This window comes from Danio rerio, chromosome 17, assembly GCF_052040795.2.
Source record: "Danio rerio strain M-AB ecotype USA chromosome 17, GRCz13ab, whole genome shotgun sequence".
Classification (NCBI taxonomy): domain Eukaryota; kingdom Metazoa; phylum Chordata; class Actinopteri; order Cypriniformes; family Danionidae; genus Danio; species Danio rerio.
The window spans coordinates 48,645,992-48,671,099 of NC_141037.1; the positions used below are offsets into that span (position 1 = coordinate 48,645,992).

The window sequence follows — 25,108 nt, forward strand, 5'->3', positions numbered from 1 at the left end:
GCGCGCTCAGAAATCCGTGCTGAACACGAGGCTGAGTGGAGAGGATTCCGCGTGAAGCAGGAGGACGGTTTGATGGTGCAATAGTATCCAGGTATAATTTTACTAGACTTTCGAAATGAATAGTTAGGGTTACCTTTATACAAACACATTTCAAAATAATTTAATTAGAATTTTAATATGCAAAATAACAACATGGAGTCTATGTAAATGGAAGATAACGTCTGAAAATGACTTGTTTCTGAAGTAGCACGAATGAGTCGTTTGGACAAAACTCAATCTAAAATAATGCTGTTAAAGTCTGTGTGAAATCTTTTTGTTTGTTTGTTTGTTTCTTTCTTTCTTTTGCTTATCCACCTTGTAATTTTTTAAATGAAAGATAAATCTCTGAAAGTTAATCTTTTAAAGCAGATATGCCCAGAGTTGGCCCACCATCTCATCTCATCTGAGAGGAGAGTGAGCATGATGAAGAGTTTTTGGGTAATTGCCTTTGATCGTCATTTTTTATAGTTCTATATTTTGTTTGCTTTATTTCTGAGCTATAAAAAAGCTAACTGAAATTAAATGTTTCTATTAAATGTTCTAACTGAATCTAAATGTTTTTAAAAATGTATGTATATACTATCACTCGACAGATAAGAGGACTATGCAGAACACATTGGCAAGCAAATTCTTGACAAACACTAGTGTAATTCTGTTATAAATTAGATTTTGTTTTTTACTGTAATAAGTTTATTGTACAATGTAAAAAATACTATACTTCTAGGCCCACACGTAATCTGTGCACGCAGAATTCTGCGGATTTCCGCAGATTTTTAGCCATCATTAATTCTGTTTATTTACTTATGTAAATGTGTGTAAATTTGTATTTTTTAAAGTAATTAAAGTAATATTATTGACTAATATGAAAATGTTCATGAGATTATTGTACAATGTATTGTGTACTGTCATATTTTCTGTCTTTTAGTAGAGATATTATATGAGAGACTTTCTTTGTTTACCAAATAAAGTGAATCTAATTGGGTTTGCATTTTAAACATTAAATAAAGGTTAAAAAGGTATTACTTTTTATTTCATATATGCATATAGTTACGATACTCCCAAAATAATTCCGCAGAAATCCGCAGATTTTTACCAAAATTCTCAGCAGAAATAGCAAAAAAACATCCACAGATTCCGTCTGGCCCTAGATATTAGTTAATTTAAAGCAATGTTTTGTAGTCATTTTTAAACATTATTGAATAAATTAGGAAATTATCAAGTTTAGTTTTTGGCCCTTCATAAGAAAACGTTTGGTCACCCCTGCTCTAAAGATATTGTTTTGGTAAACTTTAATCAAAGTCTGACCATTTGTTTACTTGTTGTTGTTTTTTTGATGTTGCATAGTGTAACCCAGGGATCCGTTCTTCGCACCTTGCTTAAATGATCTAAGATGATTTGGCAGATCCTAGATCTTTTAATCTTCATATCTGATCTCTGGCTAATTTGATTCTTCAATTTCGCGAATAAGATTAAAATTTCTGGATGAACTGATCTGAGATCGCTGCGTGTGTTGTTAAGGACTGATCTATCGATCCTCAAAATCATGATCAGCAATGCAATGATTAGCTGAAGGCACAGCAGCGTAATGACATCATCTGATTAATAATCAATTATCTACACAAGCTAAATTACATCAAATTAGTAGTAAACGGTTTGTTAAATATGATGCATAATAACTTCACACCTTGTTGTGGGCTGCATGCTTGGCCCTTTCATGTGTCAAGAGCAATTTATTTAGATTTACAGTTTGAGCGGATTTTCCTTATTATAGTAGCCATAGTAGTATTATTGTAGCCGTGTTTTTAACCAGTGTAAAAAATAACTGGATGTTTACTAAAGACTTTGATATTGTTGAAGGCGTCTGCAACTTTTATGAAGCATCAAATCCCCGTCATATTAACTGTCAAAACATGTTTATGACTGCATAAATGTATTATTGCTTTTAAAAAAGCCACATATTCTGCATTTCTATTATCATACACAAATTATACTAAAGCGATTCAAAAAGTTCATATCAATAAGTTTTCTCTTTGCACCACCAGGTGGCAGTCTTTGTACTTTAATTTCGGGGATGCAGATTGCATAAGTTTCATTAATATATATAACTTTATTTATTTTATTAATAACTATAACTTTATATATTTTAAAAAAATATTATTTTCCCAAGTGTATATAACTACTACTGTAAGAAAATATCAGAATTCGGTACATACTTTCTGTATTATCTTTGCTTGATCTGACCCGATCAACTCCTGTTTATATGAATTAAACCTGCTTCCGACCAGGTTTGAGCTAGCAGAACTGTTGGTATGACAACAACTTTCAGATCAGTTTTGAAGATCCAGGAGTCTGTTCTTCGTACGTGGAAAGCTGATCGGAGAGTTGTTGTCCAAGCAACAGGGGTCTGTTCTTTGTATCTCGCTTAAATGATCTAAGATGATTTGGCAGATCCTGGATCTGTTCATCTTGATAACTGATCTCTGGCTAATTTGGTTCTTCAAACAAGTTCGTGAATCAGATTAGAATGTCTGGATGAACTGATCTGAGATCGCTATGTGTGTTGTTAAGGACTGATCTGTCGATCCCCGAAATCATGATCAGCAATGCAATGATTGGCTGACGGCACAGCAGCGTAATGACATCATCTGATTAATATTCAATTATCCATGTGAGCTAAATGACATAAAATTCACAGTGAACGGTTTGTTAAATGTGATATGCAAATAACTTTACACCTTGTTGTGGGCTGCATGATTGGCCCTTTCATGTGTCAAGAGCAATTTATTTAGATTTACAGTTAGAGCAGATTTTCCTTATTATAGTAGTATTATAGTAGCCGATTTTTTTAATCGGTGTAAAGAATAACTGGATGTTTACGAAAACATTTTGATATTGGTGAAGGCGTCTGCAACTTTTGTGAAGCATCAAATCACCGTCATATTAATTGTCGAAACATGTTTATGACTGCATAAATGTATTATTGCTTTTAAAAAAGTCACATATCATGCATCTCTATTATCATACACAAATTGTACTAAAGCGATCTAAAAAGTTCATATCAATAAGTTTTGTTTTTGCACCACCAGGTGGCAGTCTTTCATTTCTAAATTTAGTTAAAAAAATATTTACTATTTTCCCAAGTGTATATAACTACTACTGTAAGAAAATATCAGAATTCGGTAAATACTTTCTGTACTATCTTTGCTTGAACTGACCCTATCTAATCCTGTTTATATGAATTAAACCTGCTTCCGACCAGGTTTGAGCTGGCAGAACTGTTGCTATGACAACAACTCTCAGATCAGTTTGAAATAATGAAACGACCCTGGATTGTGTCAAATCGTCAATAACCAAATCCAGCTAACTGAGTAATCCATGTAAAACGGACCCCTGGTTACTAGTGGGTACAATAGCACCCCCCCTCCCCATTTACATGATCGATGTCTTCACATGGATGAATATCATTAATTATTAATAATAGCATATAATTAAAAGTAAATTGCGAAAATTTGATATTTAAGAAGTGTGTATTAAACTAGCAGCCCTTCACATTAATCGGTACCCAAGAAGTAGTTCTCAGATTCAAAAAGGTTGGTGACCCCTGTTCTAAAAGATTTACATATAGTTTTAGTAGTCTTTTATAAAATGGGAAAAGTTTATTTACTCATTTGTAAGTGGGGACCCTTCTCTGTTGATGTCATTCATTCTTTTCGGCTTAGTCCCTAAGGGGTGGGGTGGCGGCATAGCTGCATAAAACATGTTTTACAAGTTGGCGGTTCATACCCCTGATAAATGAAGGGACTAAGCCAAAGGAAAATGAACGAATGAAGTGATGAGGATACAGCACAAAAGTGAAAATACTGCTACAAATTTAAATCAACCAAAAATGTTACCACTGTAGTCCTATTGACAGCCTATTGGCTACAAATTATTCTGTTCATTTTAAAACTTGTCGTATAGAATAATTAATAAAAAAAAAAATCATTTGACTTAATTGTTCAGCTTTATCAAGCAACTAACTCTATAAACCAATACTGACAGCCCACAGGCGTAAAGTTCACTGCTCTCTTCTGAAGTTTGGCATCATTTCAGAAAAGCCAAGGACAAGATCTGCTAATATTGTGAAACAGAAATAAAAGCAAATAATACTGTTTCTTTCGTGCAGATTTAAAACAAGATTCCTCAGCAATAGAATTGCATCTTCTTCAGCAGATGGGTTACAGCACTTCTCTTGTCTCTTCTCTTGACTCTCTCAAACTGTAGGTGATTCTTCAGCATATGTGACCCTGGACCATAAAATCAGGTAATTTTAAGAAAATAAAAGTTATACACCATCAAAAATCTAAATAAATTTGCTTTCTATTGATGCATGAAACGTATTGGACAATATTTAGCTGCAATCTGAGGGTTAAAAACACAAATGTTAAGAAAATTGACTTTAAAACTGTACAAATTTTATTTTTGGCAATGCACATTACTAATAAAGGTTTTGATATATTTATAGTAGGGAATTTACAATATAATGCTCATATAACATGGTTTTTATTTATAGTTATAATCATTTTAGGCTTAAAAAGGCAATAATTTAAAAGCATACAATTGATTTTTGACTTTTCCCTCAAGGATATCTAGGGTAATATGACCTCATTCATTGGCTAGTGTTTATATTAGATAACTCTCTCTCAGCTGTTTTTTTATGCGCAAAGGGACAATGAAGCTCCTGGTTGTGGCTGCTCTTGTAGGACTGTGTCTTTCCCAGCACAACACTAACTTTAAACATAACCGGACGTCCATCGTTCATCTGTTTGAATGGCGTTGGGCAGATATAGCTAAAGAATGCGAGAGATACCTGGCACCAAACGGCTATGGAGGAGTACAGGTAAGGTGCATTTACTGCACTCAACAAAAGTATAAACGTAACACTTTTGTTTGTGCTCCCATTTTCACAACCAAAGCTCTTTCTATGCTTACAAAAGACCTATTTCTCTCAGACATTGTTTAAACATTTGTCTAAATCTGTTAGTGAGTACTTCTCCACTGAGATAATCCATAAGTGTTGCATTTTTATTTTTGTTGGGTCTAGTGAAAGAATGATGTGTGATCTTTTGGATCTTTCTGAGCTTTTAAATGTGCTGTGTTTAAGTTTTTGACTGTTCTAAAAGATAAAAACAGCATAATATGTTTGCAGATATTTAAGAAACGTGCTAAGTGAACATTCTTGTTTATCTGAAGAACAATGCTGAAGTCAGATATTCTGCTTTGAAAATGTAAGTTACGTGCCGGAAAGTCTGTCTCTGTTTTGGTCCCTTTAACCTGCCCAGTTTAGTCAATTATGTTTTAGCACTCCGGGTTACCTTGGAGGAAAACAGCATTTTTTATTTACTCAGTCAGGAAGGCTCTCAAAGCATGTGCCCGCAACCAAAATGCGACCTCCAGTGGACAGTAGCATACTCCAAAATGAGACGCAGATTCAGTGTTCCACATAAGGTGGTTATCAATTAACAAATAATATAAATAATACAAATGTAAACATTAGGTGAGCAGGTTACATTGTAACCCAGTGTCCCAACAACACTCTACATGACAAAATTTGCAGTGATAAGCAGTTTTGCACCAGACAAAACATGACAGAAATATAAATGCAGCCATTCAGGAGCACAGAATATGTGCACTCACTGCACTTCAACGAAATGGTAAGGTTTATAATCTAATTAGTACATATCAAACCTCTTTAACATTATGTACATGCTGAATCACTGATATGTGTTGGTTTGCACTGAGTCACAGTTCTGAAGTTCAATTTCAAACTGTTTATTTTATTTTTAAGATCTGAGGTGAACTATCTGCTGCTGCTTTTAGTTTATGGCAATAAATGAAACATAAAATGGCATTCAAACTCACATTATTAGCATTTAACACTAAATGAAGTGATCATTGTCAGTTTTCTGTTGTTCCCCTGTGAGAAATAGAAGCCGTTTCTAAAATAGAAATTTCAGGTTTTGGTTATAAAAAAAAATATTTCTTCTAGTGCATGGCGTTGCTTTTAGTTAGAGAATGGTTCAAATCAGCCATAAATAAGCCTTTAGGCTAGATAGTCAGACAAACTTACATCAATCTGTGAACCTGTGGACCCATGGACTAGTCGGAGAGGAGTGGAAATGCATTTTGAACCAGGAGTGCAATACCTAGTTCAACCACTGGGTGTCAAAGTTACATACTGCACCTTTAGGAGGTAAAAGACTCCAACGTTAAAAACGGTAAATAGCAGCCGTCTTTGATTTTGCAGATCTCTCCTCCCAGTGAAAGTATTGTGCTGACAAAACCTTGGCATCCTTGGTGGCAGAGATATCAGCCAATCAGCTACAACCTGTGCTCCAGATCAGGAACTGAGGAAGAGCTGAAGGATATGATCGCACGCTGTAACAATGTTGGGGTAATGCAAAATAAATGTGAACCTTGTTTTTACTTTGGTTTTTAAGGGGTGGTTTAACACCAACCAAAACTTTTAAGGGGTGGTTTAACACCAACCAAAACTTCTGTCATAATTTACTCTCCCTTCACTTGTTCCAAACTTGTATGAGTTTCTATCATCTGTTAAACACAATTAGTAACGTGTTTTGAAGAAAGCCAAGAACAGGTAACAATTGACTTCCATACTATTTGCTTTTCCTACTATGGAAGTCAATGGTTACTGGTTATCAGCTTTCTTCAAAACATGTTTATTTGTCTTACAGGTGTAGCAGGATCCCAATAAACATAAAAACTCATATTTACACAGAGGTTGATATTAATTTGCCTGTGTTTTCATATATGTTAAAGCTTCAAAATACAGCTTTCTGTGAAAATTTGAAAGGATTTAAAAAGGTAATTTATGAATTTGCTAAAATATTTTTGACAAATGAAGGATGATTATTTTAGAGTACTTCATGCTGTGTGTGTTTGTGTGTGTAGGAGAGAGTTAGAGAGAGCAGGCATTGGCATAAGCTGTGGATCAGAGCAGAACTCATTAATATTTATGACCCTTCCAAATATGGTTAAAATGCATCTTAAATAAGCTTTCCATTAATGTGTGGTTAAAGTATGTAAAAATCTGTAATCTGAGGGTTCAAAATTAGTTTTGTTGAGAAAATCACCTTCAAAGATGTCCAAATTAATTTATAAGCGATCAATATTACAAATACAAATGTTGTTATCTATATTTACAAAGGAAATTTACCAAATGTCTTTTATAAAACATGATCTTTGGATAATATTACAATGACTTTTGAGATCATTTTATTGTCCTGAGTCACATAATATTCTTATTCAACTATTAGCCCTATTCAAGTGAATAGAAAATAATGAAACTCTTTTGAAGATGAACTTATGATTGCTTAATAATGTTCCAAATTTATGAATTCTACATATTTATTTCTAATAAAGGTTACTCTACACAGTTTTAAAAAATGTCACTGTACTTGTACAGTCCTGTTTCATGTTTATCAACAAAATGCAGTACAAAAATGTGTAAAAAAAAAAAATGTTTGCAAAATTTCAATCTTTGACTAAGAATAACGCATTTTTAAAAAAATATTCTTCTGGCTCTGAATAACCCTAAATGCAGGATAGTTAAAGTAATGGATTCATCTCCTGTGTGCTGGTTTGCTACAGGTGAACATATATGCAGATGCAGTGATCAATCACATGTGTGGAGCTTCTGGTGGAGAAGGCACTCACTCCAGCTGTGGAACATACTTTAATGCAAAGAATGAGGACTTCCCCTCTGTCCCATACTCATCATGGGACTTCAACGATAATAAATGCAAAACCGCCAATGAAGACATTGAAAACTACAGTGATATTTTCCAGGTAAAGTCGTTTATGTTTTGGTTTTCTACAGTGTGCCTATAAATTAGGACTAGTGTAGAAAAAATATGCTGAATTTGATGAAGTAACTACAATTATACTGTAAAAATTCATGGGTGTTTGGTCAATTTGATTTACTTATCCTCTGAAACTGATTGAGTTTCTTTTTATCTGTTGAAAACAAAGAAAGATATACTATATATAGGAAGAAAAAAAGAAAAGCCATTAGCTACGCTTCTATTCCCTTATTTTATGCGCTTTTTGGAATATTATAAAAATGCTTAATGAAAACACCATGATGGATATAAATTCAGAATTTTCATATAAGAACATACGCAAACAAGTAACAACTGACTATGATAAAGTTTTTATTCAGTAATAGAAAATGCACATGAACTACGATGGAAACACATTTACCAAAAAAAATCTTGCATGCACATCAAAAAGTCATGTGATTTTGTTTTAAAAGATTGTGTGACAACAAAAATTGTCACTAAGGGATGCATTAATGGACAAACCAGCTGACCGACCATATCGTAAAACATTGTTTTGGTCTTTCTAAAATCCTTCAGTCAAAGTCTGTCATTAAAGTGGTTTAATTTTATAATCTTCCAGAACTATCTTAAGCGTCTGCACTCCCAAAGACATATCTGTCAACCCTCCTTTTTTGCCGGAATTCTCCTGTATTTTACAATTTAACCCCGCTATCATCCTATTTAAGTATTTTTTCTGTATTTCTCACATATTTTTTATTTTTCTATGAAAAGTGAAAGTAGCATAAATCAAGAGAATTAAGCTTTTGCTTTATTTCAGCGTGAAAGCACGTGGAAATTAATATTAAAACAGCTTCATTCACTTCATTTCCCTTCAAACTATGCATTGACCATTGCCCTTCCTATGCAATTACTGAGTCAGTCCAGTCATGTATCGCTGATGACTGACAGATGCGATGTGTAGTGATAAAGTCGAAGCTTCTGTACACGCGATTTGTAGAGGAGCGAAAGTGGACTCTTTTGGATTTGGCTGTGTTTGTAAACAGAAAAATACATTTATTAATATGTAAACATGTCCGACTTGGTGTGTTATATTTTAAACACAAAAATTTTGTCAAAAATGAGCACAAACAGTTACTAAAGTAATCGAATGCTTTCATTATAGATCTGTGCATTCTTACTGTGACAGCTTTGTTATCACACAAAACAGTGTATCAAAATGAGAGATTTGCTCTTTACTAAATAAATATAGTAACTTTAATCAGTATTTAAATCAATTCAATAAAGGTCAACAAGATTTTATGACTTGATTTCATTTCTGTATAGGCAATAGATTTTAATAGGCTCAACCTTTTATTATAGTGTCGTTATGTTCTAATGTTTGTTAAGTATTCTATAATTTGAGGCTAATTTCCTTCCCATATTTGTAATGGTTTGAACTAGGCTTATATACAATTAAACTGCTCTGAACAGATTAAGGAGTTTTTGGTCGCCATTTTGGTAGTTCTTCTGGAAAGGTTTGAATTATTATTATTATTTTATTTTTATTTTTTTGTGGGTATGCGCGGCAGTATCCCAATTTTTACATCCCAATGTTGATAGGTATATGTCTAAAAAGCATCTCACAAAATAAACTGTGTTCACTGCGTTCTGAGGCAATTTAACAAATTTGAAAAAGGGCCCACAGTGGATTCTCCTACCAGCAAATTTAGTTTTTCTGTTTGATATTTGGCACCAGTTTATTAGGAAATGGTAATTTTGTTCTTTTTAACTTATTGGACGAATAATGTTTTATGGGATATTCCAGTTTTTTTTTTTTTTTTTTTGGCATAGGCTTAATTCGCATATCTGGCTGGAAACATGGCTTTATATAGTACTTTTGTTTTTACTATGGCTGTCAGTGGCTGCTTGTTCCCAACATTCTTCAAAATATCTTCTTTTTTGTTCATCAGCAGAAATATTTTTAAACTGTATTTTTATTCATTTTTTACATTTAAAGAAGAAAAGTAGAGAAAAAGAAAGAAGGAAATAAAAAAATGACAAATGAACAGTTGACTGGTCATGTAGGTCATTGCAAGTCATGCTGACAGGTACAAATCTAATAAAAAAAGTCAGGTTACACAATATAAAGGTATAAACAAAATCCATTTCTCCCAATATTGCAAGTATTTGCAATTGTAATTGTAAAAGTATTTGCATTTGTAATAGCAGAAATGAATTCATTAAGTTTTAGAACCACTGGAGTATGTGTAAATGATGTAAATTCTTTTTAAGCCGTGAACTGTCCCTTCAAGATGTTTTGTTTTTGTTGTTGTTGATGACACATTTTTTCTATTTCTTTTTTTTTTATTATCAGGTCAGAGATTGCCGCTTGGTTAGTCTGCTGGATCTGGCCCTGGAGAAGGACTATGTTAGGGGAAAAGTGGCTGAATACATGAACAAGCTGATTGACATCGGTGTTGCTGGATTCAGAGTAGATGCTTGTAAACACATGTGGCCTGGTGATCTCAGTAATGTCTACAGCAGACTCAAGACCCTGAACACTACTTGGTTTTCTCCAGGCACCAAGCCCTTTATTTATCAAGAGGTATCTCTCTTCCTTCAGGACCACAAGAGTTATCTAAAATACCTGTCAAAAGCATTAATATACATGTCCTTTTTTTAGGTTATCGACTTGGGTGGGGAACCTATTAAAGCCAGTGAATATGTTTCTCTTGGAAGAGTCACAGAGTTTAAGTACAGCGCAAAACTGGGAACAGTTATTCGTAAATGGGAAAAGGAAAAGCTGTGTTATCTCAAGTAAGCAGCAATTGCCTCAATGTTTTCAATTAACCTAAAAATGAGTGGTCTGTTGTTATTTTTTTACATACACTTATTATTGACAGTATGCCAGGTAAGTTACTTTGAAAATGTATTAATTACATATTACTTAATTATAATTGTGTTAAAATTACTTTCTGAATACTTTGTCTAAAAAAGTAATTCAGTTACTCAATCTCAGTTAATACACAACATAAATTGAACTCTTTTAATTTGCTATAAAAAAGAAGCTTTTTTTATTACTTTTATACATACCATATATGGTCATTTCATTTGTTAATTCATTTTTTCTTCAGCATGTGCAATTGTTTTGTATATGGGACCTTATATTGTATACACAGGATGTCCACATGGTCTTAAAGGGGTGGTCCAAGCTGTATTTTTAAGGTTTGGTTGTGTTTAAAGTTTGTAAAGTAATGTGTGCTGGTACTTCATTTGTAGAAAATCACGTTGTTTTTTCATATATCTTACTTTGATTATATACAGCTACTCAGCCAACATGAAAATGACTGTTATATTTCCTAATTCCTCTAAAAGCCTTCCCTCAAGAGGCTCTGATTGGTCAGCTAACATAATGTGCCATTATTTGCGAATTGCGTTCACGTCACTAGGAAGCATAATTATTATTAACAACATAATTATAATTAAAATGAGAGAACTTCTTTCTTTGTGTCATGTCCTTTGGAGGCCCAAATACAGAAACAGAAGAAGCTCTTTGAAAATAACAGCGTTTGGACGGCATTTTAGCTTTCTCTGCTATAACATAAGATCGCCTCTGGTCACCTCCCTTTGCTGCGTAGGATGTACACTTGTGGAAATGCACGTAACCTGAAGTGTTTGTGATCTCACTAACCCAGATGTATTTTTTTGTAGTCCACAACTTCGTTCGCTGTTGGCTTTGCTAAGCTAACTCTGTAAAAGTCAGTGTCTCTCTTTGAGCATATTACATTCAGAGTCGTTGTTAATGTTCACACAGGTACATTACACATCAACTAAAGTTTAAAAAATAATATCGTAGTGGACCACCTCTTTAAAGTGTCTTAGGGTGCTTTCACACCTACATTTTTTTTTCGGAACCTGTCTTGTTTGCCCAGTTAGTGCTGTTCGTTTGGCATATGTGAAACCAGCAATCGCACTAGGATCCGTGCCAAACCAATCGCTCCGAGATCGCCTGAATGAGGTGGTCTCGGCTCGATTGAAACGAACTCTGGAGCGGATTGATTGCAGTGAGGCAGCGACACAATCAGAGCGCAGTTATATCACAGTGTTTTATGGAATAGGCATATGGCTATTTGAAGAGAGAATTATGAGTAGGGCAGGAAGTTTGGGAGTCTCCCGGATGCCTGCAAACGAGTGATAATCTCCCGGTAATTGCACGTCTCCCTCCCGGTCCTCAAATATGTCGCGCACCCTTCTCACCCCTCTCCACAGCATCTCTCCTCGCTCTTCAGACACATCGCGTGCACCTTGTCAAACACCACCAAACCACCACCTCTCCTGACAGCTGTGCGGGACTCTGCAAAATAAACCCTGACACTCTGACCAATGTGAGGAAAGTTTACTCACACGTGACTTGTTTTAGCTCTTTTGGTCCAATTAGAAACTTTGCAGTGTGAAAGCGAACCGCACCAAGAGCAAAGAGCAACAATGTAACAATTTTAATCCCTGTTTCGAAACAACTTACATTTACATTTTACATTTAGTCATTTAGCAGACGCTTTTATCCAAAGCGAATTACAAATGAGGACAAGGAAGCAATTTACACAACTATAAGAGCAACAATGAATTGAATGAAGTGCTATAGGCAAGTTTCAGGTCTGTAAAGTCTAAGAAGGAAAGTATTAGTAATTTTTTTTTTTTTTTTTTGGGTACAGTTAGTGGTATATCCAGAGAGGCAATTGCAGATTAGGAAGTGAAGTGGAGACTAAATAGTTGAGTTTTTAGTCGTTTCTTGAAAACAGAGAGTGACTCTGCTGTTCTGATGCAGTTAGGGAGTTCATTCCACCAACTGGGCAGATTGAGCGTGAGCGTTCGCGAAAGTGATTTCTTCCCTCTTTGGGATGGAACCACGAGGCGACATTCATTCACAGAACGCAAGTTTCTGGAGGGCACATAGATCTGCAAAAGTGACAGCAGATAAGAAGGAGCAAAGCCAGAAGTCGCTTTGTAGGCAAACATCAGAGCTTTGAATTTGATGCGATAAGCAACTGGCAGCCAGCAGCTGAATCGAAAGCTGGTGTGAAAGCACCCTTAAATTTCACAAACTAAATTTTAGGCTTTAAAAAGTCTTAAATTCACTGAAATATTGTGTTGTAGGTCTTAAATCATTTTAAACAGGTTTTATTTACCCAATCTGGCCAACACCTATCCAATCACTAGCAATCCATCTCAATAAAACTTTTTACAAGTTAAAGTTATTAACTTTATTTACCAATATGATTTAATTATCTTATTCACATCCATGCATAAATATTTCTTTAAAAAACAGCATGTATTTATAGCTACCTGGTGAGGTCACTTTTTTTTTTAAATTGTCAAAAAAAGAAAAGCATGCTGATAAAAAGTTTATGTATATAACTAGAGTTTGTTCTTTTTGACAAATTATTTGAAAAATGTGGCTAAGAAATAACTAAATTATTATTATTTTTTTATGGGAATAAAAAAAATAATATAAGTCAACAAGCAAACTTTCTACTGTACATAAGAAAAATACTTCAGGTTTAGCCCTGTATTTAGTTATAATTTAATTTAGAAGTCTACTTTTTATCTTTTTAATTTCGTTACCTTTTTAATTGAAAATTAGAATTAGTCTGCAAAATATATTTTCTATCATGCAAACATTAAACAAAATCTTTGAGAAATGCCACCTTGGTAAATCTCTGTCATGAAGAATAAGGCAGTTCTGAAAAGATGGTCTAACTCAGTACTAGCCAAGGTGTACGTAATAAAATTGAAATGCAAGTTAAGCTGATCTACGATATCTTACAGTGTTTGATCCATTGTTATGGGTTTATTTTGTGCTGCTATTGGAAGACCATATGTTGTGGAAAGTGTGTTAGTTGTTGGGGAAAGTTTCTTTTAAAATGAATGTGTTACAACCATAGACTGAAAAAGATATGGACGTAGTATCTGTGACCTCACCTATTGGTTTCTGAAAAACGCAAAAGAAGCTACAAGTAGGCATTGCCAACCATCGCCATTTTGTTCGCTCATCATCGCACCAACCGGTGGAGACCAAACATTTTGCTTAGACAGGCTTGTCTTCGGTAGAAACGCTTAATACTTCATTACCTGCGACTCGTTTGTGTTCTGACCACATGTGCTTGGTTGTACACTATATCAATAAAGTGTTTAGTCTTTTAAAAACACTGCTGTAATACACAGAGCCACTAAAAATTGTTCTACAGGAAGAAAACACAAATTACTTAAACACTTAAAATATAGTCTGTGTTAGTAAATGCAAGGTTATTTATGAAATCCAGGCATAACACTGGATGACAACATTTAAGATGACTGTTCTAGAGCCTACAGCTAATCGATCTGTCAGATTCTGGAGTGCATTACAGGTCTAAAGAAAATTATAAATGATAAATGATCCTAAATAAAACAAACGCATTTATAGAAATGGTATAAGTATATAATTTCACTCACCTGGGAAATGGAGACCACTTGAATGGTTTGTGAGCACAAATAAGTGCACACAGCATGCCATATCATAATTGTAAGAAGTAATTCCATAAAGCATTTGACTGTGTAAAGTCCCCAAAAAACATAACAAAACATACGATGTACTGTATATGCTGAGTTCAGCAACTAATCAGCCAGAATCAGCTGAAGTGACGGCGACCAACGAGACCTAGCTGTCACTCAAGTGGCCACGCCCTTAATTATGCAGACTTAACATAACCTAAAATAAATGAAACAGATGAGTTCTAAAAAAAATTCACCCTCCCACAGTTGGCATGAAGGGTAATATTAAACAAAATCGATCTTTGTATCAGGCTGTAAACACCTTTTTTTTCTGCTGTAAAGTTGGCCATTTTGACAGTGGTGTCAATAGAAATTTCTCTATTATGGAGCCAATTTTGATGAATTGCAGTTTCAGTAACTTCCGTATTTGGTTCAAAAGGGAGAGCGGGAGGTTGGCGCTAGGTTACAACATTGAGTTACTTTACAAAAAAGTAACTAGTTGCATTACTTTGTTACTTTTTATGGAAAGTAATGCGTTACATTACTTTTGAATTACTTTTGCATTACTTTTTATTACCTGGCTGAGGCTTGTTCTCTTTCAGAACTTGTTTTTTTTTTCCTTTTTAATAGAGGATCTCTGCAATAAGCAACACACTGTATAACTTTTATTTACCTTTAAAAAACACATCAAAAAATTATACCGTTAATAACACTATCTGAGAACTTTCTTACCCCAGAGCTCTATATGCCGTATATACAGATTATTGAAAGTTTAAAGCAATGTGTTTGCTACTTTTAAAATAATGAACTCATTCTCTCATTGACTGTGTGATTCATAGTGACTACTTTAATTTAAAGCAGCAGTTTATTTTTAAAAGCTCAAATATTATTTCTTATTTTTTTTAAGTAATGCGTTACTTTACTTGAAAAGTAATATTATAAAATAAATTTCACTTCATGTTTCAGCTTTAATGGTTTTTAAATGGTGTTTTGGTTTAGGAACTGGGGAGAGGGCTGGGGGTTCATGCCCTCTCATAAAGCCTTGGTTTTCGTGGACAATCATGATAATCAGAGAGGCCACGGTGCTGGTGGAGCTTCTGTTCTGACATTTTGGGACTCTAGGTAAAATCAAATGTTTTAATTTGTATGACAGCTTATGCGTATTCCTGCTGCAAGTGGTTTGTTTTATGCTGTGTATTTTAGGCTTTATAAGATCGCGACAGGACTTATGTTGGCTCATCCATACGGTGTAACAGCAGTCATGTCCAGCTACCGATGGGATCGACATTTTGTGAATGGGAAGGTAAATACTTGCACTTAAAGTTATGACTATACTGTCCTGTTTATGACTATGACATAAATGAAGAGAAGGAAAAAAGATAGATGCTGTGTGTGTTGGTACCTGGATGGTTTTGTGATTAAATATATTAGCAAAAAAAAGGATGGCATGATTTTCCTGATTTATTATTTATGCTTAAAATTGTGGAGTTCATGCTGAATACTGAAACTTGCTGTCTTTATTTTAAAGTGACATATTTAAGTATATCACCATATTTGGATTGAAACGTTTATATAAAAAAAAAACATATTTTATTTAATTCTATATTAAACAATAAATTGTCATTATGGGGTCCTTTAAACATTATTATTAAGATCTTGGAATTTGTAAAATTTTTATGTATTTCCAAAAGAGCATTATTTGTTTATTTTTTTTTTACATTTTATTGACCAATATTGACTATGAATTTATTCAATAAGTTAAATAAATGACTATTATTTTTTATTACATATTTTTAATAAAGCTGCATGTACTATTTATTTATGTTGAAAAATTATATTGTTTCAATAGCACACAGTGGGGGAAATAAGTATTCACGTGTTGTTTTTCTTAGAAAACGTATTTCTAAAGGTGCAATTGACTTGAAATTTTCACCGGATGTTGGTAACAACCAAAGAAATCCATATACGCAAAGAAAACCATATGAGTTTGTTTACAAGTGAAGTTATACTGTATGCAATAAAATAAAATGACGCAGGAAAAAAGTATTGAACACATGAAGAAGGGGAGTTGTAGAAAGGCAGTGAATGCCCAGACAGCAGCTGAAATCTCTTAGTGTTATTCAGCAACCCTCTGTCCTTTGTCAGTGTAAACTATTATTAGCTGCTGTAAGGTCCACCCAGTTGGTCCAGTGGAGGTATCCACAGGTGGATGAAGGTTTAATGCCTGTTCAGTCTTTCCAGTGCACAATGTTGGTTTACTTTAAATTTAACTCCTATCTAACTCCAATTTGAATACAAGGTGGTTTAGAATATTAATATATTTATCTTTTGTTTTATTTGACTCCAGTCATAAAACATTAAGAAGATTATATCAATATATAATTTAGATAAATGTTTGAACCTTTTATCTTCACTCGTAACCATCACATTTGTTCATTCGGGTGCTCCTGTCGCTCAGAGAGATCGCACCAGCCGACGGCGTCCCTCACGGTCACACTCTTATCAGTCTTGAATATTAAACAGAGGTATATTAGGTATATCAGAGGTATATTATATTGAATATTAAACTTTCAGATAGCCGCCCCCATGCTTGCTCATTCTAAAGTATTTTTGATTAGTCCTCCTTAGATGTACACCCTTGAGTAAAGACAATATCATTTCCAATTAGAGGTTAGGGCTATTATTATAAATGTAACTGACTATTGTACTCTATAATAATTTTGTTTTAGCCAAGCCCATGGTTACCCATATACACTTAATTTTAAATAACATTACTTTCAAACAAGGGTCGGGTACCCAATCTAGGTTAGTCATGCAACTCCTTGTTGTCCTAGACAGAAGTTAACGTCCTTTCCACCTAAGTACACTTGAATCAATATCAAGAGTTTGTCGGATCCCTAAAATACAATTAGTGTGCCCAATGCTTCATCTCAAATGGATTTTAGTCCATCTACTGACCTGACACAGAAAGTGCGGAAACAAGGATACAGCGTAATCTACTAAAATGAATAATTACAGAGTAAACTAAATATGTTCAAACATTTTAATAGTCAGGTAATTATGTATTATGCCAATTATTCAGCAAATTTATAAACAATCAATACAAGACAACAAATCCTCAAAGGTATATCCAAAATCAAAAGATGCATACCTGACTTCAAAATATACATAGTATAGAACATGAAGTTCCGCGCTATGAGCTGATCTGGATAACAGAATTGTCTCAAACATTTAGAAACTTTCCCTTAAGTAGTAAATCCAAAACTCCCCTCAAGGAAAGGGGTGTGTGAATAACAAAAGGCATTTGCATTTAGTGGAAGAATTTCTGCCTATAGGAAAGGCACACCCTTGGCAGTGGTTCAAAAGATACTTGAAGTTGTATATTTATTGTTTTGATTATGTCTATTTCTGAGGGAATAAGACCATTGTACCAGTCGCACTGAGACATTTCAAATGATATCAAACATGATAGATGAAGTCACTTGGGTTGATTTAGAACATTCCGACTTTGAAATGACCATTCTGTGCGAGTAGAGTAAAAAGGGGGCTGAGTAACCAAGGTGGGTTTCGAGAAATGTTTTAAATGTAAATGGAGGAAAGGAGTAGAGTTAGTTTTCCCGCATTCCCACCTGGGGGTTTGTGGAGCCGATTGTCTCTCTGTGTTTTCAGCTTATATTTAAATTGTCAAAGACATCAAGGTTTTTGTGATATCTCAAGTCTCACAACTACAACATCTGCATTAGCAGGATGATGAAGATGAAGCCAGGGTGGACGTTTTAGCAAGACAATGATCCAAAACACAACCAAAGAAACTCTCAAATGCTTTCAGAGAAAGAATATCAAGCTGTAGAATGGCCCAGCCAATCACCTGTCTTAAATTAAATAGAAAATACAAAATAAACATCAGATTTCATAGACGAGACCCACAGAACCATCAAGACTCTGTTGAAGTCTGTGAAAAACACCCAAGCAATGCTTGTGACTTCATTCTCCATATGAGAGGCGCTTATAAGTTGCCATCAGCTAAAAGCCCTTAATATAAAGTATTAAATAGGTTTCAGTAGTTCACTACTTTCTCCTTGTGTCATTTCATTGTTAGATTTTTCTTATTTTTGGGGGTTTTTGTTTTGTTATATTTTATGGGTTTCTATTATGTTATTGGTTTCTATTATATAATATTGTGGGTTTATATTATGTTATATTAAGTTTGTGTTTTACCAAAATCTGGTTAAATTCCATGTCAACAGCTCCTTTATTTATATTATTCCCAGAATAAAACATGATGAGTTGAATACTTTTCCCCCCACAAACTCTGAAATGCTTTCAGAGAAAGAATATCAAGCTGTAGAATGGCCCAGCCAATCACCTGTCTTAAATTAAATAGAGAATAAATAGAGAATACATTTAATTTAGAGAATACATCCTGGCCAAATCTGCCCACTGGCCTCTGTCCATCATGGCCTCCTAACCCTCCCCATATCATGATTGGCATATCATCACTCTGTCTCCTCTCCACCAATCAGCTGGTGTGTGGTGTGCGGTCTGGCGCAAAATGGCTGCCGTCGCGTCATCCAGGTGGATGCTGCACACTGGTGGTGGATGAGGAGATTCCCCCCCATTGTGTAAAGCGCTTTGAGTGCCCAGAAAAGCGCTATATAAATGTAACGAATTATTATTATTATTATTATTACAAAATAAACATCAGATTTCATAGACGAGACCCACAGAACCATCAAGACTCTGTTGAAGTCTGTGAAAAACTCACACCAGAGCAATGCTTGTGACTTCATTCTCCATATAAAAGGCGCTTTTAAGTTGCCAATCAGCTAAAAAGCCTTTAATACAAAGTATTAAATAGGTTTCAGTTGTTCACCACTTTCTCCTTGTGTCATTTCATTGTTAGATTTTTCAGATGTTTTGGGGTTTTTGTTTTGTTATATTTTATGGGTTTCTATTATATAATATTGTGGGTTTATAATGTTATATCAAGTTTGTGTTTTACCAAAATCTGGTTAAATTCCATGTCAACAGCTCCTTTATTAATATTATTCCCAGAATAAAACATGATGAGTTGAATACTTTTCCCCCCACTGTATATTAAAATTATCTAATGTGTTGTGGTTTTAACCCTTTAGTACCTTACTGAACATTTTATGTACACATTATTCAAAATCCTGTATGTTTTTTTTATTTTTATTTTTTTAACTACAACACAGGACCAGAACGACTGGATGGGCCCTCCTAGCAATGCCGATGGATCCACAAAGTCAGTGCCCATCAACCCAGACTCCACCTGTGGAGACAACTGGATATGTGAGCACAGATGGCGTCAAATTAGGTAGCTATGATGTTTTTTTTTCTGCTATACTAATCTTGCTGAAGTCACTGTCACATACCAACAGTCTTCATGTGCTTCCTTTGTTGCCAGGAATATGGTGATTTTCCGTAATGTGGTCAACGGTCAGCCACTCTCCAACTGGTGGGACAACAATAATAATCAGATCGCCTTTAGCCGCGGCAGCAAGGGCTTCATTGTCATCAATAATGATGATTGGTGAGAAACAGGCAGAGCTCATACATGAGGAATGAACATCACAGTGTAATAAAACACATTTATCACATTACTACATGCTTAATGCAAGACACCGAAAGATGCAAACATAAGTCAAGTCAAAGTCAGCTTTGATGTTAATTCATCCACATGTACAGGACATACAGAAAATTGAAACTGCATTACTTTCAGACCCTATGTGCATAACATAATATTGAGACAAAAAGTAGAATTTTTAAATTAAATAAATACAATAAATAAAATTGTATACAGTACAATTACAATTAAAGGCATAGATATAACTATATAGGGCATAACTGTAGTTATCACTATATTTTCCTACTTTATTATTAGTTAATTATATCAAGCATTGCATTTATTTTAAAATGTTATTTGAATGTAAAAAAGTATTTCTTTAAATATGTTTAAAAATACAGAAATAAAGCCATACAACTGAACAGTCAGGTACAAAATTATTGTTTATTTATTTATTTACATTTTAGAGTTGGAGTGGATTTTTGAAATCTCAATATAATTACAAAAATAAAAAAAATAATTTTTGTAGAATATATTGTTGTTTATAATCAGGTGTATCATGTATGAAAACATCCCTCCATAAAAAAAATTTTTAATTTATATGTTGAATAAACTTTAACTCAATTTAATTAGTTTATTTCTACAGCACTTTTACAATGTAGATTGTGTCAAAGCAGTTTCACATAGAAGATTATAGTAAATTGAAACAGTATCAGTCTAGTTTTCAGGGTTTAAGTTCTGTTCAGATAGGTTTAATTTTCAATCCTGAAAGTGCAAACACTGAGAAACAAATCCATCGATGCACAGCTTCACAAATCCTGAACATGCAAGCCAGTGGCCACAGCGGTGAGGAACAAACTTCACCAATTGATGAAAGTGAAGGGAAAAAAACTCAAGAGAAACCAGGTTCAGTTGGGCGTGACCAATTCTCCTTATTCTCCAATGTCTCGTGCAGAGCTGCAGTTTAGGCCCCAGAGGCTGGAAGTCACTCACTAGCCACATTATTAGGTACAATTACTAGTATCAGGTTGGACCCCCTTTTGCCTTCAAAACTGCCTTAATCCTTTGTGGCAAAGATTCAGCAAGGTACTGGAAATATTCCTTATAGATTATGGTTTATATTGGCATGATAGCATCACACAGTTGCTGCAGATTTGTCAGCTGCACATCCATGATTGAATCTCCCATTCAACCACATCCTAAATGTACTCCTATTGGTTTAAGATCTAGTGACTGTGGAGGCCATTTGAGTACAGTGAACTCATTGTCATGTTCAAGAAACCAGTCTGAGATGATTTACGCTTACTGATGTACCACGATACACTGTGGTCATAAAGGGATGTACATGGTCAGCAACATTACTCAGGTAGGCTGTGGTGTTGACATGATGCTCAAATGGTACTAATGGGCCCAAAGTGTGCCAAGAAAATATCCCCCACTCCATGCTTTCATGTTGTTGAAGCTAAATTCTGACCCTACCATCCGAATGTTGCAGCAGAAATTGAGACTCATCAGATCAGGCAACGTTTTTCCAATCTTCCGTGTCCAATTTTGGGGAGTCTGTGTAAATTGTACACAGCAACCATGCCATATTCAAAGTCCCTTAAATCACCTTTCTACCCCAGTTTGAACTGCAGTAGATCGTCTTGATCATGTCTAAATGCCTAAATACATTGACTTGGTGCCTTGTGATTGGCTGATTAGAAATTTGCATTAACAAGCAGTTGTACAGGTGTATTTAATAAAGTGGCTGGTGAGTGTAGGTGCTGTTGAAGTGGAGACTTAAGGTGCTTTCACACCTGTGAATCGATTCAGTTGTTTCGAAACAGAGATTACAAATGTTACATTGTTGCTCTTTGCTCTTGGTGCGGTTCGCTTTCACACTGCAAAGTTTCTAATCGGACCAAAAGAGCTAAAACAAGTCATGTGTGAGTTAACTCTCCTCACATTGGTCAGAGTGTCAGGGTTTATTTTGCAGAGTCATGCTCAGCTGTCAGGAGAGGTGGTGGTTTGGTGGTGTTTGACAAGGTGCGCGCGACGTGTCTGAAGAGTGAGGAGAAATGCGGTGAGAAGGGTGCCTGACGTAGGAAATTTGAGGAATGGGAGGGAGACGCGAGATTAACGGGAGATTATCACTCGCTTGCGAGCATCCGGAGACTCGCGAAACAGGGTGCTTTCACACCTACGCTTTTGTTTTGGAACCTGTCTCGTTTGCCCAGTTAGCGCAGTTCGTTTGGCATATGTGAACAGGGCAATCGCGCTCTGTTCCGCGCTAAAGTAATCGCACCGAGACCACCTGAGTGATGTGGTCTCGGCTCGATTGAAATGAACCCTAGAGCAGTTCGATTGCAGAGAGAAAGCGATCCAATCCGAGCATGGTTATATCACAGTGCTTTATGGATATGTAATAGGCATACGGCTATATGAAGAGAGAATTATGAGTAGGGTGGGAAGTTTTGCGAGTCTCCAGGTGTCCGCAAACGAGTGATAATCTCCCGGTAATCTCGCGTCTCCCTCCCGGTCCTCAAATAGGCATCGTCTCGCACTTTTCTCACCCCTCCCCACCGCATCTCTCCTCAGACATGTCGCGCACGCACCCTGTCAATCACCACTAAACCACCACCTCTCCTGACAGCTTAGTGGGACACTGCAAAATAAATCCTGACACTCTGACCAATGTGAGGAGAGTTTACTCGCACGTGACTTGTTTTAGCTCTTTTGGTCCGATTAGAAACTTTGCAGTGTGAAAGCGAACCGCACCAAGAGCAAAGAGCAACAATGTAACATTTGTAATCTCTGTTTCGGAACAACTGAATCGATTCACAGGTTTGAAAGCACCCTTAAAGCAAAAAAAAAAAAAAAATGAAAACAGCCTTTAAAACTGTATACTGTAATTGTATATTGTGGCCAAAAAGTAAACGTCATAGATGTAAACAATTTTTTTCAATATACAGTATATAAGCAAACCATAAAGGCCCCAAATCTCCAAAAAGCAGTAAAAGCTGTGTTTTTTTACTGTAGTGTCTCATCTTAACTTAATTTGTTGAATGTCTCAGGGATCTGAATGTGACGCTGAAAACTGGCCTGCCTTCTGGCACGTACTGTGACATCATCTCTGGAGACAAGAGCGGGAACAGTTGCACAGGGAAACAGGTGACGGTGGATTCTGATGGACAAGCCACCTTCAGCATCTGCCACACAGAAGAAGATCCATTCATGGCCATCCATGCTGACTCCAAACTGTAGATTCAGTTTCATTTATAATAAACACATTTTAATTTAAAATAAACTTTTAATAAAGCAGAATCACTTAAACCAAGAGTGTGATGATATTGCTGTTGAAGAACATTGATTGTTTAAGATCATGTCATGAATTATAAAAGACAAGCCACAGGGGCTTACACAGAAACACAATCTTCTGATTCAGGAAAAACTCCTGTATTAAACTGTATCTGAATCTCATGACCTCCAGTTTTATGATAATAGCTTGTTTGGTTTTACAGTGGCAATAATATAAAAGCAGTTTTCATTTTGAAAAAAAATATATTTACAAAAATCTTTAATAGTTTTTTTCAACCAATTACAAGGACAGGCATATTTAGTTGTGTGTTTATGGTTTCACTACAAAAACCTTACTAGTTAAACTTTGGTTACACTAGTAAAACATCCTGGACATGTTGGGCTTTCAGGAAATAAGCGAGCAGATGCAGCTGCTAAGAACGATTTTAAACAAGTGGTGAACAATTACCAAATTTCTCCCGTAGAGATGAGACCTTTTATCAATGTTTACATTTGAAATAAGTGGCAAATGGAGCGGGATGCATTGCAAAATGATAAACTGCATGAAATACAACCTGAAATTTCAAACAGAGTTGTAAGACATTTTAAGACTAGAATTAATCAAGTGATTTTTACCAGATGTGGTGTTAAACATATGATTAACCATGTTTTTTTGCTCAAAGGTGAAGACCCTACTCAATGTTGGTTTAGCAGACAGTAAAACGCATCTTACTGTATAACACATTTTACTGGACTGTCCTGTTTTCATTCTAGAAGGCGTATTTATAAAATGAACTCTCTTGAACACATTTTTAGCAAAGTGACACCAGGAAAATGTTTTAGAATTTTTATCATGTACAAATCTGAAAATCTACTTTATGTATTTATTTGTTTGTTGTTTTTAAGCATACATTTATCATTGAAATGTTCTTGCCATGAAAATAGCTTTGGTTGCTGACATGGCATTAAATCAAAAATATATATAGGCCTACACCAGTAAAACAATGATTGATTGATTGGTTGGTTGATTGTTAAATTTTACAACAAAAGCCAGTTATTGTAGCAAATCAAACAATTACGTAGAAAAAAATAGTAACTATTAATCAAAGACAATAACAACTGATGTTGTTTAGACAAAAACGCAGCCCTGAAGAAGATCATTGACTGATTCAAATGATCAAATCATCAGTCCTGTAATCAGAGTGCAACTGCACATTTACTGAAGGGTATGCGGGTTTTTTGCCCCCAAAATATTTTGTATAAATAAACTGAGGATATTTTTTTCTCGCCAACGTGCTTCAAACAAATACATTTCACAGTTCTGAACACAACTAAAAAAGTATGAAGTAGTAAAAGTAATTACACTAAGTTAAGTCACAAAGACTTGAGATCTCATCCCACCCCAAATTTCTTCTCAATTTCATTTTCCCCACTACATGATTATAGCACCTTGACATGCCTCGCTTTTGTAAGTTTTGTACTATATTTGTCAAAAACAAAATGATAGATTAAGGAGTCCTAAGGGAAAAACTTAAAAGTGCAATCACTTCTCACATGCTTACTGTGAGAGGTGGAAGGTTTGCCTTTGCATGAAGAATTGCCTGAAACATCTATTACACTTCTCACAAAGGGAAATAAAAAAGACTGTAAAATGTTTGGTGTAAAAAATAAAGACAAACTGCCTGAAATGGTAAACTTTGTCAAAATGTAAAATGTAACTTTTTTTGTAACTAAAATAAAAAAAATCACCAAATTTTAAAAAAATCACCAAAAGGCCTGATGTATCAATATGATACATAATAAATTTATAAAACATGGTATAAAAATAGATCTTGATAGAAGGATTAATTAACAT

At 34.9% G+C, this 25,108-nt stretch overlaps 1 protein-coding gene across 20 annotated transcripts; it reads left to right on the plus strand.

The window, feature by feature from the left end:
• The first annotated feature begins 37 nt into the window (after positions 1 to 37).
• Positions 38 to 23,289, plus strand: amy2al1 (amylase alpha 2A-like 1). Of its 20 annotated transcripts, none has more exons than XM_087288751.1 (13): positions 38 to 91; positions 406 to 477; positions 4,205 to 4,342; positions 4,726 to 4,918; positions 6,326 to 6,472; positions 7,690 to 7,887; positions 10,234 to 10,464; positions 10,543 to 10,676; positions 15,387 to 15,509; positions 15,591 to 15,690; positions 19,604 to 19,725; positions 19,816 to 19,941; positions 23,031 to 23,289. In XM_087288751.1, exons 4-13 carry the CDS (start codon positions 4,736 to 4,738, stop codon positions 23,218 to 23,220), a joined length of 1,554 nt encoding a protein of 517 aa, XP_087144877.1. In that variant the 5' UTR covers positions 38 to 91; positions 406 to 477; positions 4,205 to 4,342; positions 4,726 to 4,735; the 3' UTR covers positions 23,221 to 23,289. The 20 variants fall into 20 exon arrangements, with proteins under 20 accessions (XP_087144877.1, XP_087144883.1, XP_087144890.1 ...); XM_087288757.1 differs by having other exon boundaries at positions 4,746 to 4,918; XM_087288764.1 differs by having other exon boundaries at positions 4,782 to 4,918.
• The last annotated feature ends 1,819 nt before the right edge of the window (positions 23,290 to 25,108 follow it).